Genomic DNA, 17,959 nt, shown 5'->3' with positions numbered 1-17,959 from the left:
TTTTTAGGTTGGTTAATAAATGTGTAATGATGTAATATGTTTACAAAATAGTACTCGTATTCAAGATAGATTTGCTTTGAGTGTTAATTTCAAAAAATAATAAAGTGATTTTAATGTTTAATTTTGGATTTTTTTTCATATGAAAAATGATTTGTTTGTCAAATAATACACACAATAAAAAGGATAAAAATCTTAATTATCTTTTGTTGTTGTCAACAAAATTTGTTCACATTAACAAAACAAAAAAAAAAACAGAACCGACTTCTAAATACTTTCTTCTTTTATTTGTCTGAAAAATATTGACTTTCTAGCTTACACTGTGTGTACGTACTCATGAACCTAAAAGTAACTGAAAAAATGGAATATTTCAGACAAACAAACATTCACAAAGGATCTGCTGCTTTCAATACATTCCCTTGAACACCGGATTTGTACGGCATATGCTTGCTCCATATTCCTCATACTCCTCTTTCGTTCTGCAACTCTGCAATCAACCAACAACCAAAAAAAACAAAACAGAATGTTTCAAACCTTTCATGCCCTGAGTTTTTTTTTCTTCTTTAATCTAGCGGGTCTCTAAACCTGTGGTTTCTACTTCTCTTTTAACCAATTTCAATTCAACAATAACGGCACAAACAAAACAGCTTGTTACTGGAATTTTAAAACCGGAAGAAGTTGTTTACATACCGCGAAAAACTCTGGAGTTGATGAAAGCACTGAACCTCCAAACCAAACTGCAAACCTCTGGACAGGATGGCTCACCACATTAACCTCCACGGGTTGAGACTGCAGGGTTATAAAATTGGAAACTGGTTTTAATATCAATGAAATATATCTGTTTCCATCTATTTTACGGATCATCTTACAAAAGAAACTTTACCGTAATTTCACCACCAGTACGAGCATTGTTGGCAAGAACACGAGCATCAACAATCTTCTTAAGATCCCTTTGTAACCTTCTTCCGAAATCTTTGAACATGGTTGAACCTCCGGACAACACTATATTCTGAAATCATTTCACAAACTCATTAGTTCTGCGGATTGGGAAATTATCTTAAAACCCTGACCACTCTTGTTGTGTTTCAGACCTTATATAGAGCTCTGCGTGTGTCAATTGGTGCAGACTGAATACATTTGTCTATAACAGCTGGTAACGCAGTTGTGAAGTCATTGCTGTATATCTCTGGATTAAAGAAGACCTGTAACACAATATCTCAATATTACTCATGGGTAGTATAGCATAGCAAAAGCACAAGAACAATAATGGAACTTATGTTCCCCTGAATCAAATTTCTTTCTTGGTTCGGTCATACAGAGGACATCAGCTTCAAATGGGTCCAGTGGAGAAGGCTGAACACTAACTAGATAAGATTCAGTTCTAGTCAACTTCCTTTTAGCATAATCTGACAGAGTAATTACCTAACTTTAGTTTCTGAGAGAGCATAACTTATATCAGCACAGTTCAATAATCATAACAAAGTGCTGAAAATATCTGATATATAACAACTTATGCACAGCTCACTGACATACAACAAACTCAACTTGCTGAGAACTTCCTAAATTATAGTGCACCAATAATGAATTTCGGACTGTGATTCTGGCCATCTTATCAACTTACAATGTTTTATAACAGAGAATGGTAACAAACCTCGGGTCCAAGGAATCGTTCATATCCCACATCACAAGTGTATGGTGCACCAGTCTTTGGCTTAACACCTTTCCATTGTTTGATATACTTTGCTGGTTCTTTGTCATGTTTATTAAACTCCTGCAACCAAATGAATGTTCAGAGATCTTTCTCATTTTTCCTGCCTGAATTCAGTGTCAAACGATTTTTCAGCATACACGCCAGTAATCAATTATTAAAAAGAGTATATATTATCTGACTTAAACATTCGCCATTAAGCATTACCTTTACAATGTCTGAGCAAGTGTAGCAGTACATTTCCTTCACTTTACGGGCTACATTGAATGAATCTTCTGGCGGTATATTCTCACCTCTTTCCTACAGTAAACAATAAAAAGGCGAAGTTTCATGAACGTTAAACAGTTACTACCAATAAACAGCCTCTCTAAGTATATGACAACAACATCTAACACACAAATATATGATGACGAGCTATCATACATCACAGAAGTTGATTTTTACTCATATAACCACTTATGTACCTTTAAAACTTAAATCTTACAGAGAAAGATTGAAAATCAACTACAAAAGAAGGCCAAGACTATATTAAGATATTAGTGCATACCCGCATGAGTTGCTGAATAAATAAGGTGACATCTTTGCCAGCAATTGGAATTGACTTGATACAGCTTCCGATAACATAACCTTCTGCAACAGGTACAACATGAGTTGCCCCATCTCCAACATCTACTACAACCCCTGTCATCTCACACTAAGAAGAACTGTAAGTCAAATTAAGAGGCAAGCATAACAAGAGAGAATAAAATACAAGAGAACATGTTTAATATTTGCTAAATCCCGTAAAGCTAAGAAATTGCCTAATATTACAAGAGTTACACTAACAGACTTTTGTAACTCAACCGACATAGAGTATAATCCTTCAAGTATTGTCTACATGGAAACCAAATACATTGTCCAGCACCTCTAATACATATCATCTTATCCCAGCAAACAACTTAAATACTTGGAGAAAAGAAAAATGTGCAACATACCTTTGACGTAGTGTACCCAGCAGCAAGAGCAAGAACTGAATTAACAGCAATGTAAAGCCCGGGAACATTAAAAGTCTCAAACAAAATCTCTCCAGTGTATTCTCTACTTTCAGGAGGAGTAAGAGGACTCTCAGTAAGAAGAAAATAATGATCCTCAGGATCACATCTCAAATAATTGAATATACACTGTTGCCAATATCTTTCCATAGCATCCCAATCCTCAACTTGACCATGCTCAATAGGATAATGAAGGTTATGAGTACTACTAGACCGAGATTTCGCAAGGGCTTCATCTCCGATATAGAAATCGAGATCCGCAGCAACTCCAGCGTTGTGCTGTGTTTGCCAAGTTGCCTTAGAAGAACTCTTGGATTGGTTTAAAAAAGACTCGTTAACTGCAACTACTGTTGGTAGAATAAAACATGGCTCTACATTACCAGCAAATCCCATTTTAGTATACCTGCAACACACACACAGACACAAATGAGATCTGGATGCAGCATTTCATCAAACACGTTAAGTGCATTAATCCAATCAAACGTATAAAATTGAAACGTACCCAGTTCCATTGTCGATGACAACAGCAGGTCGAGAAGTCGGATCCATTAGATAGAAACTACGCCGTCGATCTCTAAAGTAGCTTCACTAGACGGTGAAGGATCTGTGTGACCAGGGATCCAATTAAAGATCGATTAGGGATCGTTACCCTTGAAAAAAATATAAAAACTATAATTTTTAATCCCGATCGAATCTAAGCTTGCTTGCTTCTGGCTCCTTCCGTCAACGGAAGTTGAGTTTCCGAGAAGCTTAACACGTAATATTCTCACTCGTAGGCAGGGCAATGTAGTATGGGGGAGAGAAAAATAAATTTGATTTTCCCGGAAAATAAAGAGGGAATCAAGTGAAATTCAGGGGAACCTCAGATCATCGCCGTCGTCGATTTGTACTTTATCGTCTGAGATTTTTTCCAGATAGAAAAAAACAAAATGGTCCACTGTTTTAAAAAATTTGGCTTCGTCCTCCTTATGTTCGGTGGTGAACTCGGTTTAACTAAACCAAACCGACTCAATAACCAAGTCTGATCTATAAACCAAACAAGTTTCAATAAAATTGAACCATGCTGGTGACAAATTACGCTAGAAATTGAAATTGATACGTATATATGTAAGCGAACTATAGAGTTTGGTTCCAGATAAATTATAACATTTCTTAATAAGAAGAACATAACATAGATAAAGGTAAATCTGAACTAATTTTGTTTCATTACAAATTTTGGTTGGTTTACTCATAGGTGAATCATTTGGGGACCTTGAAAAATATGGGAGGTAATGGTAATACACATATGTTACCGATATTAAAGTGCCATTAATCCTATTGGTTTATAGGATGTGTAGTCAAAGAAAAGACGAAAACAAACTTAGATCTCAAGTGATAACGACGTTTGAACGACCGGCAAAACCCATATGAGAACTTGAGATTGAAAGTGTTGTTGTTAATCTCACTTCAAGATCTAAAAATGGTTCCTCCTCATCAGAAACACACACATGTGGTTACACTCCAACATCATGAAACTCTGATTAGTTAGGTATAGGCTTACATTGTGGTTACACTCATACACACTACAAGAAAAGTTAAAATGAAAATGGATTTTGTGGATTTCGTTAGAAAGTTATAAAACACACTCAAAATCTAAATTTCTTAGATTTAGAAACCACTTTTATACGGTATCAAAAATCAAAAGGTTTATATGGAAAGAAAAACTCTTCTATGAAATAATTTCAATCAATTAAAAAAAAAACTCATTAATGATCTCTATCCATACATATCAGAATCATTAGCAACCTTTCTAAATCAATTAAATGCCTGTAGAAAATCAGAATCATTTTTATTGTACTTAAGATAAAGGGAAAATTATAAATAAAGAATCTTTTTCCAAAAATTTGGCCATCCACACTTTTTTTTTAAAAGTTTGGTTATATAGGGTTTTGGATATAAAAATAGCCAATTATACCCTTAGTTATATTTTCAGATAAAATTTGTTGCTTTTTTGTCTCCTGAAATCTTAAAATCAGTATAAATCGAAATTAGGAAAACTGAGAAAATAAGTCTAGTGGGCCTAATTTTTTGTAATGAGTCTTAAGAAAATAATGAAATTGTGACTTTGTCTCGACAAATTAAGAAAACAAAAGGGATCGAGAAATTGAGAAAAAACCCTTCAAAATATTCACCCTTTTTTACCATTGAATCTTCCAACTTTAAACAGCAGCATCACCAAGATTAGCATCAGTACGCTTTTCTAATACATCATTAGTCAGCTTAGGTGAATTCCTTGAAATAATACCTACTGATTTTCCCACATCAACTTCCACATTACAACCATCGCTACTATCAGCTGGAAACTTATTCAGATCGAACTANACTGGCTGTGTCTGCGCCGTCGACGGTGAAAGCAAGGCTACCGTATTGCAAAACCCTAATCTGGATTGTGACCTCTTTTATTGGGCTAGGCCCACGAAGTCATCCACCTTTAGGCCTCAGTCTAACTTTCCATCATTTAAAGACCAACTTAAAAGGTAATGGCTCTATTCTAACAAACCTAAAGTCTATTTACATGACTATTTTCAAAGCCCATCTACCAATTGAGTCCAGCTCCAGTTATGGTATAACACTATCAAGCCCAATATTGTTGATGTTTATTAAGTCTGTTTTACTTGGCCGAAGACTCCTTGTTAAAAGACTAACGACAACTCCAGTTTGGTCGGATAGTTACTTTTGGCAAGGTCTGATGGATTCTCACCAATCACCTGTAGTTTCGAACATAGGGTCTGTCTTATTGTCTCAGTGCAAATCCGACTACAAGCTTTGTGTGGAATTCCTTAACCTCCATGGCCGATGGCTTCATGTGAGGGAGGACCCACCTGCTCTGTTACGGTATTGCTTTTACCTCCTCAAGTATACCCTTCGGACAATCCCAACCCCCACCCTTCCCCTCTCGCCTAATGATTGTAAGCTTGGGTCTGTATTATGATTTTGATGTGTAACCGGCTACAAGCTTTGTGTGGATTTCCTTAACCTCCATGGCCGATGGCTTCATGTGAGGGAGGACCCACCTGCTTTGTTACGGTATTGCACATATCACTTGCGTTTCCTGCTTGTTGTTTCACCCAATGCCCTGAGATTTGAGTCTAACAGTGTGGAAAACCTTGAACATGTGTTTTTGTTTAGTCTCTTGTTGGCGAGTTACCTACCATGTATCTCCCTTGTGGAGAACCTTTCTAAAAGCTCATATGCATGTTTTGCGAGAGTTGTCTATGATCACTTGTTGGTCGAAGAATTCGAGAAGTCTGCCTTCATGTTCGATTCCGCTTTGGTCCCAAAAGATCTTTCAAGCATTGCAAGTCTTTCAAAGTCAAGCACCATCTTGAAAAACTCATGGAACCACTATCTCTATTTGCTTTGTATTTCTCTAGTTTCAATTTGTATGAACTCCCCTCCTTTGAGGGTTTAAGTTAATGAAATCCTTGTTTTACCCAAAAAAAAAAAAAAGAGAGAGAGAGATACAGTATTAGGATCCATCATCCTAATATAGGCCCTTGTCCTTACCCTTATTTTATTAAAAGTTCTCTATATTCATTATTCAATTAAAATAATTATATCAGATATTTTTCACAAGACTTAAATAATAGTACATTTTTTTCATTTTGTCCAATTTTCATCTCCCATAAAATACATCATTGAATAATATTCATTCATTAGTACGAATATTTTGGTAACTGAGACCAACATATTAAAAAAAGAAAAAAAACACAGTACCATTTGGTAATTTATTTTGTTGCTGTTTCAAATAGTAATCTAATCCTCTAATTAGGATTGGTCCAAAGATAACACCAATTATGTTGACTCAGAACATTAATAGTAATTTAATAATTACCTTTTCTTTATTTTTTTGTTAATTTCATATGATTTTTAAACGAGTCAGAGAGATGCTCCCTCTTCTCATCTCTCTCTCTTCTACTTTGCACTCTCTGCAAAACACTGCACAAACACAAAAATATTTACTGACCACTGCCTTAAATTGGATCTGTGAGCCCCCTCCCCCCTCTTCTGACAATCTCCATTATACCTCTCTCTCTCTCTCTTCGTCGTCTTCACCTTCTTCATTGCTCTCTCTCTCTCTCTCTGCTTCTCTTTTTTTCTCCTATTTGGAAACTCTCTTCGATCCGCATCACCGGATCTCGATTCTTCAGTTGGAGCTCGATCTCTGTTTTTTCTCTTTATCAATGTTGAAGGATCTGGGTTCAATGTTCGATTCGTAGGAGTTTTTTTATATTGAGATCAATGTTGTTTTGATTTGATTGTTGTAAGACTATGAATCCACTTTGCTGCATTGCTCCGGTTTCGATTGATGACCGTACTAACCCTGTGGTTGCAAAATCATCCACGAATCATCATAATCAATCTCAGTTAGGGTTTGAATCTCTTCCGGCGACGAAATCAGGTAGTCACCACGCTTCTAAGCCATCGTTTTCGACTCAAGCTTCTTGGATCAGTCAAGATCAGCTTGAGAGACTCTCTTCTGAAACAGCAGACGACGAGGCCAAAGACGCTTCTTCTTCTTCTAAAGGAGGTTTTTTCTTTGGGAATGGCGTCAGTGTTGGAGCTGGAGTCGCTGGGATTATGTATAAGTGGGTTAACTATGGGAAAGGCTGGAGAGCTAGATGGTTTGAGTTGGAAGATGGTGTTTTGTCGTATTATAAGATCCATGGACCTGATAAGATTGTGATGAATCCTTCTAGAGAGAAAGCCGTTAGGGTGATCGGTGAGGAATCTGTTAGGTATATTAGGAAAGCTAGCTTTGGTAGTGGCAGTAGCAACAAGCTTGGAGCTACTTCTTCAGCTGCTTCAAGGCCTTGTAAACCATTTGGTGAAATACATTTGAAGGTTTCTTCAATTCGTGCGAGCAAGTCTGATGATAAAAGGCTTGCTATATTTACTGGTACTAAGACTCTTCATTTACGTTGTGTATCGAGAGATAATAGATCAGCCTGGGTTGAAGCTTTGCAGGCGGCTAAGGATCTTTTTCCTAGAGTTCCCAGTGGTGATATCTTACCTTCGGATGATGCGGTTGTTTCTACTGAGAAGTTGCGTGAAAAGTTATTGCAGGAAGGTATTGGTGAGGCTGTTGTAAAAGATTGTGAAGCCATTATGCTTTCAGAAGTTTCTGTGTTGCAGAATCGGTTAAAGGTTCTCTCACATAAACATATTATACTACTGGATACACTGAGACAGTTAGAGGTATGTTTTAGTTCTTCCCTATGCACACATTTTTATATGGACCTATTTATCTCGAACTTTTACATTTCTTTGGATGAGAGTCTGGTTTAATTTAATCATATCACTGCAATTTCACATTATGATCATATTACACTACCAGCCTCCTGTTTGTCGTCTGCTTCACTTGGTATATAGTTTTTCAGCTTCAAAGTAAAATAATTGATTTCGGTTTTAAAAAACAATTTTGCAGAGTGAGAAAATAGAGCTGGAAACTACTGTTGTTGATGAAACAAAGGAGCATGACTCTTGCTGTGGACAGGCAAGACGATATAGTGGTCAGTTACATTATGTTATTTGTGCAACTGAATGTTTTAATTTATATATGGAATTGAACGATCAGAATTCTCACTGATTGTAAGTTCTTCCTTGACTCAGTTGAGACAGATTTGAACTTCTAACATTATTGTTCTCCAACAGATTTCTATTCAGTCATGTCAGAGGTATCTGCTAGCGATTCTGAGGCAGACAATGAAAGTCAGGATGGAGCAGATGTTGAATCTGATGAAGATGATGTAGCTTTCTTTGATACAAATGATATCCTATCAGCAGACGCACTGAGAAGTGCTTCTTATCGTAGCAGAGAAGCTGAAGGAAATGGATCTATCTACGATAAAGACCCCTTCTTTTCTGATCGCTTGCAAGTTCCAGTTAGGATTCCGCAGTATCCATATGTCAGAAGAAGGGATAATTTACCGGAGCCAAAAGAGAAGGAAAAGCCAGTTGGATTATGGTCAATCATCAAAGAGAACATTGGCAAAGACTTGTCTGGAGTTTGTCTACCCGTATATTTTAATGAACCACTCTCTTCTCTTCAGAAGTGCTTTGAGGATTTGGAGTACTCATACTTGATAGACAGAGCACTTGAGTGGGGGAAGCAGGTCAGGTCATTCAGCCTTTTTCAATATGCCCATAACAATATATTACGGTGCTAACAGTCTTTACTTATTTCAGGGTAATGAGTTGATGAGGCTTCTAAACATTGCAGCGTTTGCTGTATCTGGCTATGCATCCACGGAAGGCAGGCAATGCAAACCTTTTAATCCTCTACTTGGTGAGACCTATGAAGCTGATTATCCAGATAAAGGACTTCGTTTCTTCTCTGAGAAGGCAAGTCAACGCATTTGCCTCTTTTTACTACAAGAGTTGTATTGGGAAATCATGCATGAAATGTGAAAAAAACGTTACATTAGATTATCTTTCTAACTATTGAACATATATAATTCTCTTGTTCAGGTGAGTCATCATCCTATGATTGTTGCTTGCCATTGTGAGGGACAAGGTTGGAATTTCTGGGGAGACTCAAATATCAAAGGAAAATTTTGGGGACGGTCAATCCAGCTTGACCCAGTGGGTGTCTTGACATTAAAATTTGATGATGGTGAGATATACCAATGGAGCAAGGTTACCACTTCCATATACAACATCATCCTTGGTAAACTTTACTGCGATCATTATGGAACCATGCGGATCAAAGGCGGTGGCAATTATTCCTGCCGGTTGAAGTTCAAGGAGCAGTCAGTCATAGATCGAAACCCTCGTCAGGTAGTAGAATAGAATGGTTTTTAATTTCTCTTTCTGCCGTATGAAACCGGCCTTTAATGGAACTTGGTATGCAGGTTCATGGGTTTGTGCAAGACAACAGAACTGGGGAGAAAGTAGCTATACTGATAGGCAAATGGGATGAAGCAATGTACTATGTATTGGGAGATCCGACAACAAAACCAAAGGGATATGATCCAATGACAGAAGCGGTGTTACTGTGGGAAAGAGACAAATCTCCAACAAAAACAAGATACAATCTCTCCCCTTTTGCAATCTCTCTCAATGAGATAACTCCTGGGATGATAGACAAATTGCCTCCAACAGATTCAAGACTGAGACCAGACCAAAGACACTTAGAAAACGGTGAATATGAGTCAGCAAACGCTGAGAAACTGAGACTTGAACAGTTACAGAGACAGGTACAAAATCTATAGGAAATTTTGTTAATCTTGACTATAATACATAATTGTGCATTAGCATGGTAAGTAGCATAGGACTGAATGTTGAAGAGTGTACCGTTTGTGTGTTGCAGGCAAGGAGGCTGCAGGAGAAAGGATGGAAGCCAAGATGGTTTGAAAAGGATGAAGAAGGGAATTATCGGTATCTAGGAGGTTACTGGGAAGCAAGAGAGAAGAAAGAATGGGATAGAATCACTGACATTTTCAAGAAGCAGCAACAGCGTAACACGCTGTCATCTTCGTCAACATTTCTTTAATCATCAATCCTCCCATGTCTTTTATTTTATTTTGTTTTGATAATTTAATACATATAGAAAGATCTTCACCATTCCCTCATTGTGCTTCTGTGAAAATTTGGCCGGAACCTTTGTTGGTGTGTGTGTATCTGTAGATGTCAAAGAGACTTTTCATTGGAAATGAATGAACTTTTCCTTCAGAATTCCGATTTTCATGTTTGGAAAACGGATAATTTGAATAACAGTGGTAAAAACCAAGAAGTTACCAAACATAAGTTATGGTAAAAAAGGAACAAAAATAGGAATGTATGAAACGATTACTTCCACTGTATATAGAACGTATGGTGATATGAAACGACAGCGTTTTACGGCGAGACCTTAAGATCAAAACTGCAGACATAGGACATAACATAATTTATGCGACAACAAAAAAAGAAAACCAAACAAAACTGTGATCAGTATTGAGACAGAAGTATCAAGAGTTTGGTTCATTTGATCACTTCCAAGCTTTCCTTCCTCTAAACTGGCTTCCACTGAGGCTATTCTTCATTTTCTTGGTTCGCTTTGATTTCCCAGCCTTTGATCTTATTGCAGCAAGAGGCATATTCTTCCTGTGCTCCTTCTGTTTATTGCTTGATCCTCCCGTTTTCTTCTGTTTGATGGCAGCCCTGGCTTGGTATTTACCTCGGTCCTCCCTTCCAGCTTTAACTAATTCCAGTCTTTGCTCTTTTGTTAGCTTATGCCTTATGTGAGCCTGTTGAAAGAGTTAAAAATCAGTTAGCATCAAATATCTCACTCGAGTATGCCATACATTTTTGTGACTAAAATGGAGCTTCTTATTAGCAACAACTTACTTCAAGCTTGGCTGGATCAACTCGCTTCTTACTTAGCTGATCCGAATCCGGAACCTTGAATCCTTTTCTAGCCAATGCAATTTTTGCTTCCTTCTTTGCCTGTACGCGACACACAACATCAGTAACAACATTTGGTATGTACCAGAATGTATAACATACAAAAAGAGAAAGGGTTCTAATATCTTTGAGCATATATACCTGAAGTTCTTTGATTTTTCGGAAGTCTTCATTTGAAAGTATGCCATCACTTTCATCAAAAGATGGTTTGTCGTTCTTTGCTTCTGCGAATCTCTTGAGTGCTCGTAGGCTTGTATCAGCAGAAAGAAGATTCGCATCAAAATCCATAATCTTCCTCTTCGTCCCCTTTGATTTCTCTTCGTTTCCACTATCTTCTCCAGAAGAATCAGAAGCTTCTCCATCGTCGTCTTCACTTTCCATCTCATTTTCCGAATCTATCTCAGCTTCATCACTATCATTCATCTCTTCGTCTTCATCACCTCCTATTGAGGTATCAATATCACTATCATCTTCTTCAGCTTCGTCCTCGCTTCCACAATCATCAGGTATCAGCTCCTGCTCAACATCATCGCCGCTAGGCAACTCCGTGTCATCATCATCATCTTGATCATCATCAGAGCCACTCTCATGATCACTTTCTTGCAATAATTCAACATTGGGAACATCGCTGAAGACATTAGCCTCTCCATATTGTTTAGGTTTGACAACAGTAGCTCCAGGACGGCCACGATCTTTTTTCACCAGAAGCGAAGGATTGATCTGAAATTACAGAACGCAATTCTCAATTAACCAGATACACCTATAGTTTTGTTCAAACCAACAAATTAAATGCTTCTGCTACCTCTCTGAACAATGCTATGAGGGAACGAGCTGCTGCTGAGATGGCTTTTTCATGGGACTTTTTATACAGAGCAAGATCTTGCAGCAATTCTTCCGTCATCAACTGTAGATCAAGAGGAAAACAAAGAGAAGAAAAAAAAAGTTCAGATGAAACAGGTTTGATGTTGGCTAACTACATTTATATTAGACCAAGAGACAGAGCCAAGAACTAGTTACATCGTGAATCCTCAGGCACATTTCTCGTACCACATTGAGTCCGACAGCAATAGCCTGGTTAAAAAAAATGAAACAATGAATTGAAAAAGAACAATTTCAATGATAAAGTAAGATTTGTAGTTATATCCCTTGATGTGAGAAAACTTGAAAGCGCACCTCAGGACGTGAACGATCATGTACAAACTGATTCACTATCTGCTTGAACAGTGGCTCCACGGCATTAGAAGGAACCTGCTCGAGATAATATAGTTGGAAGAAGGATTGAAGAATGAGAAAAACAATCATGTGTTTAACGTGGAAATGTTTCTATACCCCATCGTGGCAAGACTGAACTGCTGCTGCAAGTATTTGTGTAATGTCCTTTACATGCGGCTGCATTTAAGAACTGATATTGATCAAATTTCAGTTAGCAGAAGAAATTAGAAGAAACTATAAAGAGGGTAAGCAGATCATACCATAGCATAGTTTTGAAGAAAAGAATAGAAACTTAGTAAATGCAACTTGTGAAGACCAATCGTGCGAGCAATAACTTTAATCATCATCAACCTGGTCTGCAAATTATTCAATAGGGGAAACATGATTATCAGAGAACGGGAAATCTAATCAAAAGTTGGTAAAATCTAATCTAAACGGAAAACTATCAGGTAGTCAAACAAAGTTATAGCTGACTATATAGTATACACTTGGCGAAAGGAGGTGAAGTAGTTAAGTCAGATTTTAAATAATGAAAACAGGGAGAATTACCTCAGCACGTTCACCAGTACCCTTTATGGTCTGAAGACGGGAAAACAATTTCTCCGCGAATTTCTGTAAAAGAAGTAAACATTCAATCATAGCTACTTCCATACCATTGCGATTGCACTACACAAAGCTAAGAAATGAACCTGAGCATCGTTTAAATGATTAAGAGGTGAAAATGCTGAAGTGGTGTTCTCAGACGACGAACGCTGCTTTCTCTTTATACTTTTCACTGCACGCTGTAGTTTTGCTTGCTTTTTCTTCTTGCTAGAGGATGTACCTTTGTTGTTTGCCTTACATCAAAAAGGGAAAAATATTAATGCTCCATGATATTCATATAAACATCACCTAATTTCATACTAGTTTGAAAATTGAAAATGATATAGACAACAATAAAGGTAGAAACTTTCATCAACAACTAGTAAACGTCTTCTTCATATTCTCTGATAAAAATATCCATATATATGAAATGTTGTTTTACCTTGTAAACAGCCTGTCGGTTAATCACAACTTGAGATATTTTCTTTGTATCCTCGTCATCATCACTTTCAGCATCACTATCGTCATCATCGTCAATGTTCTCATAGTCAAGAAGGAATCGAAGGGCAGAAATCATTATCCTGAAGTATAAAAAAAGAAGTTAGTAACTCGAATAACGAAAAAAAATCATATCAACATGCTCCAGAGTTAGGACTATACCTAGGTGAAGTATGAAAGCAGGCTTCACAGATTGCAATTGCAACTCGTTCATTCCTATCACCAAGCCAGATCTTTTTCTTGTGTAGCGCACAAAGAGTAGCAAGTGCTCTCTTAGCCTTTGCTTCATCTTCTAGCTACAAACAAAAAACACCCCAAGCTTAACTATCATCTAGTAATAATCACACTATAAGTCATAACGCAATGCCATGAAACAAAGGGAATGAGAAAATGATCTTACCTTAACTATCATCTAGTAATAATCACACTATAAGTCATTACGCAATGCCATGAATCAAAGGGAATGAGAAATGATCTTACCTCCAGCATAGAGATTACAATCTTCTGAAGTGATTTGTGCTTGGGATCAGTGGGACTCATCTTACGGATGGTTTGAACAATATGAGAAAAAGCAAGAGTCCGAAGGTTTTTGTCACCAAGAGTCTGAATATCCAGAAATAAAGCCAGCAAATCCTCGATGACAAGACTCTAATCATACCACAGAGAAGAAACCATTCAGAATCATTCTCAGAACAAAACCAATACTTTCAAAGTTTTAAACTTTAAGCAAAACCCACAAATGAACTCAATCACAACAAATTCAGAAATGACACTTCTCTGCAAACAAATTACACATTAAAAGCACAAACCTTTCGATTCATTAGAAGAATCACACCACAGAGAAGGACACATTCAAAAGTTTTAATCTTTAAACACACCCCAAAAATGAACTCAATCACAACAAATTCAGAAATGAAACTTCTCTCCAATCGATTACACATTAAAAAGCACAAACCTTTCGATTCATTAGAAGAATCAGAGCTTGTGCAACATGGTTTCGAAGTCCCGAGGGCATTGCCAAGCACGAAGTACGGAGCAAATCAGTCAACTGAGCTGGAAACGCGGCGAGTTGCTTCGGGTAAAAGGGAGTAACGTGAGCTAGAAACATGGCACGGTCGCCGAGTTCTTTGGCAACAGAAGGGTCAGAGCCAATGCCAACAACAGAGGAGAAACTGAGAGCTCCTTGTTGCTTGAAGAGATCGACGGAGGTTAAGAACTGTTTGTAAATCAACTGGAGCTCCGTTTCGTAACCTTCTGGGTCACGTTTGATTTTACCTTGAAGGATAAGAAGGCTCACATTCTCGGAGCTCCGGCCAGATGCCTTTAAGGATTCCGGCGTTAAACCTAGAGATCCGACCATTGTTGTCGGAGGTTTTGGGAGAGAGAATGAAACCCTAAAAAAAATTGAGTCTTTTGATTTTATACTTTAGGTTTAGATTTTTATTGAACCAGACCGGTTCAGGTTTTGATAGTCTTTGGTTTTGTACGGTTGGTTATTAACCAAGTTTTGCATTTGAGATGCAACGCAACACAGAATTTAGTCAATTTAAAAGTCAACAGATTTGTTTTTTTTAGGCTTCATGTGGGAGTGAAGTAGAGTCTTGCTCACTGTGGTGAAAGGCTACAAGTTTTAGCTATACATAACGACAACGTATCAAACCTACAAAAATCATGAAAACTTAAAAGATAACAAGAATTTGTCACTAATACTCACTACAAGATATGTCTTTTTACAATCTTTTGATGTGTTTGTTACTTAAAAATCTATAGGTTTTTCAGTTGTAAGAGTGATAAATGTTGAGATTTGACACATGCTCGAGGTCTTTTTGACTGTGTTGGATCAGTGAGGATCGCCAGTGAAGCATCATATTGTATCTCACAAGTAGGGATTCTAAGAGACAAAGACAACTGAATAGAGAGATAGGTTCTTTGATTAGTGATTACTACTTAATTAGGCTTAACATATCTAAAACTAAAACATCTCTTGTCCTCTGTTTTTGGACCTGTCCCTAGTGCCAAAATTCTATAGCCAAAAAGATAACACACTTACTTATGTCCGACATACTCACATAAGACATGACAGGCACACTTGCATTTTTTCTGGAATCATTCTTCCACGTTTTTTTCTCAATAAACACACAATTTGCAATAGCCTAATTACGTTCCGTTTCCGTCTCAAACAAGAAACCCTCATCTTCTTCAAATACACCAATTATACACGAAGACAGCAAATGTATTTCCAAATTCAAAACATGAGATGTATCACAAATCTTTCCTCAAATACTCTTGAAACAATGACATCACCACCAACAACAAAAGAGAGAGTTTACTGAGAGTCTGAGAGAGATAACAAAATGTCTTTAACAGAGCGACTTTATAATCATCTTTCTCTCTTCGATCTATTTCTTGCCTTGTTAGGGCTCTTTGTTTTCTGCTGCTTGCGTGAGAAGTTAACAAACAAACGTGGACCAATGCTATGGCCAGTGTTCGGAATTACTTTAGAGTTTTTCTTTCACATGAATGATGTCTACGGTTGGGTCACAAAAAGTTTGACAAGATACCGAGGTACGTTTCTATACCGAGGAATTTGGTTTGATGGGTCTTACGGAGCTGTGACTTGTGTCCCTGCCAATGTCGAGTACATGCTCAAAACTAACTTCAAGAACTTCCCCAAAGGTGCCTTCTTTAAAGACCGGTTCAGTGATCTGCTCGAGGATGGTATTTTCAATGCTGACGATGAATCTTGGAAAGAGCAACGACGGATCATCATAACCGAGATGCATTCAACCCGGTTTGTGGAGCATTCTTTTCAAACAACACAACATTTAGTAAGAAAGAAGCTATTAAAGGTGTTGGAGAGTTTCGCAAGGTCACAAGAAGCTTTCGATCTCCAAGATGTGTTCCTGCGGTTGACGTTTGACATCATCTGCATTGCGGGTCTAGGTGATGACCCGGGAACTCTGGATTCTGATCTCCCACAAGTTCCATTCGCTAAAGCTTTTGAAGAAGCAACAGAGTCTACTCTGTTTAGATTCATGATCCCTCCATTTATATGGAAACCTATGAGGTTCTTTGACATTGGGTATGAGAAAGGTCTAAGGAAAGCTGTTGGGGTCGTGCATGGGTTCGTCGACAAGATGATCGTGGATCGTATCTGTGAGCTCAAGGAGGAAGAAACGTTAGATAGTAGATTTGATGTTCTCTCAAGGATCATTCAGAGAGAGAGTCATAGAAAGGGAAACAAGATTGATCCTTCCACCATCAGATTCTTCAGACAATTTTGCACAAGTTTTATTTTAGCTGGACGAGACACAAGTTCTGTTGCACTTTCTTGGTTCTGCTGGGTGATACAGAAACATCCAGACGTTGAAAATAAGATCATTAGTGAGATCAGAGAAATATTGAGACAGCGAACCAGCAAAACTGAGAGCCTCTTCACGGTCAGAGAACTAAACAACATGGTATATCTACAAGCAGCACTTTCAGAAACACTGAGACTTTACCCTCCAATCCCAATGGAAATGAAACAAGCCATTGAAGATGATGTGTTACCTGATGGGACATTTGTAAGAAAAGGTTCACGGGTTTACTTCTCAATCTATGCCATGGGAAGGATGGAATCAATATGGGGAAAAGATTCTGAAATTTTTAGACCAGAGAGATGGATCCAAGCAGGGAAGTTTGTCAGTGACGACCAGTTCAAATATGTTGTGTTCAATGCAGGGCCAAGGCTTTGTATAGGGAAAACATTTGCCTACCTGCAGATGAAGATGATAGCTGCTTCAGTTTTGTTGAGGTATTCAATCAAGGTTTCCCAAGATCACGTCATTGTCCCGAGAGTCACGACTAACTTGTACATGAAGTACGGCCTCAAAGTGACAATCACACCAAGGTCGCTGGAAGAAAAGAGACTTGAGTCATGTTCCATGTAGAAGAGTTGTAAACTAAAATACCTTAGAGGAACTCAATTCTATTGCTTAAAATAGTAAAACCACAATTTAACAATTTTTTGACCTTTTACTATCTCAATGAAAAAAGTATATACCTGTTTTGGAGTTGGAGCAACTAGCCAACTACTAATCATCTCAATACATTTTACAATGTGTGTTGCATGTGCTGTCAAATAACACTTATTTGATATATTTCAAGAATGAAGAAATGTATTCATCCATGGAGATTGCTTTAAATGTATTTCAAGACTCAGTTCAATTTCTGAGTTCTCACTTCCTATTTAAAGCAATCTCCAACTAAACCAAGCATTAAGTATCATCATCAGCTCTAAGACTTGATCACAACGATGATGATGCTAATTGCTAAACCAACCAGTAACATAGGAAGTGAGAACTCAGTGTATATACAATCAGTAGCAAGTAGGCCTGGGCACTAATACCCGTTACCCGTACTCCACCCGTTACTCGGCTCGTACTCATCCAAAAAAAGGTACCCATACCTTTAGGGTCGAGTAAAGGGTATTATATTTATATTACCCGTGAGTAAGGGACGAGTA

The 17,959-nt window shown here is 37.7% G+C and overlaps 4 protein-coding genes across 4 annotated transcripts; 2 read left to right on the top strand and 2 right to left on the bottom strand.

The window, feature by feature from the left end:
- Positions 263–3,675, bottom strand: LOC104755600 (actin-related protein 3). The gene is made up of 9 exons (XM_010478007.1): positions 3,239–3,675; positions 2,680–3,139; positions 2,253–2,399; positions 1,913–2,005; positions 1,649–1,768; positions 1,089–1,199; positions 881–1,006; positions 688–786; positions 263–484 (listed from the first exon to the last, which is right to left on the bottom strand). The coding sequence occupies exons 1-9, from the start codon at positions 3,283–3,285 to the stop codon at positions 404–406; spliced, it is 1,284 nt and encodes a 427-aa protein (XP_010476309.1). The 5' UTR covers positions 3,286–3,675; the 3' UTR covers positions 263–403.
- LOC104755599 (oxysterol-binding protein-related protein 1D-like) lies at positions 6,670–10,434 on the top strand. The gene is made up of 7 exons (XM_010478006.2): positions 6,670–7,974; positions 8,204–8,288; positions 8,431–8,891; positions 8,965–9,120; positions 9,247–9,555; positions 9,630–9,974; positions 10,088–10,434. Exons 1-7 carry the CDS (start codon positions 7,048–7,050, stop codon positions 10,268–10,270), a joined length of 2,466 nt encoding a protein of 821 aa, XP_010476308.1. The 5' UTR covers positions 6,670–7,047; the 3' UTR covers positions 10,271–10,434.
- LOC104755597 (protein SDA1 homolog) lies at positions 10,552–14,851 on the bottom strand. The gene is made up of 14 exons (XM_010478005.2): positions 14,408–14,851; positions 13,933–14,100; positions 13,615–13,748; positions 13,397–13,535; positions 13,062–13,208; positions 12,922–12,984; positions 12,633–12,728; positions 12,490–12,549; positions 12,334–12,408; positions 12,178–12,231; positions 11,963–12,064; positions 11,302–11,880; positions 11,104–11,202; positions 10,552–11,003 (listed from the first exon to the last, which is right to left on the bottom strand). The coding sequence occupies exons 1-14, from the start codon at positions 14,810–14,812 to the stop codon at positions 10,746–10,748; spliced, it is 2,379 nt and encodes a 792-aa protein (XP_010476307.1). The 5' UTR covers positions 14,813–14,851; the 3' UTR covers positions 10,552–10,745.
- On the top strand, positions 15,710–17,516 carry LOC104755596 (cytochrome P450 86B1-like). Its single transcript, XM_010478003.1, has one exon. It carries the CDS (start codon positions 15,807–15,809, stop codon positions 17,382–17,384), a length of 1,578 nt encoding a protein of 525 aa, XP_010476305.1. The 5' UTR covers positions 15,710–15,806; the 3' UTR covers positions 17,385–17,516.

This window comes from Camelina sativa, chromosome 17, assembly GCF_000633955.1.
Source record: "Camelina sativa cultivar DH55 chromosome 17, Cs, whole genome shotgun sequence".
Taxonomy (NCBI): domain Eukaryota; kingdom Viridiplantae; phylum Streptophyta; class Magnoliopsida; order Brassicales; family Brassicaceae; genus Camelina; species Camelina sativa.
Note: the sequence above shows the minus strand (reverse complement) of the source record. Positions and strands in the feature narration are given on the sequence as shown.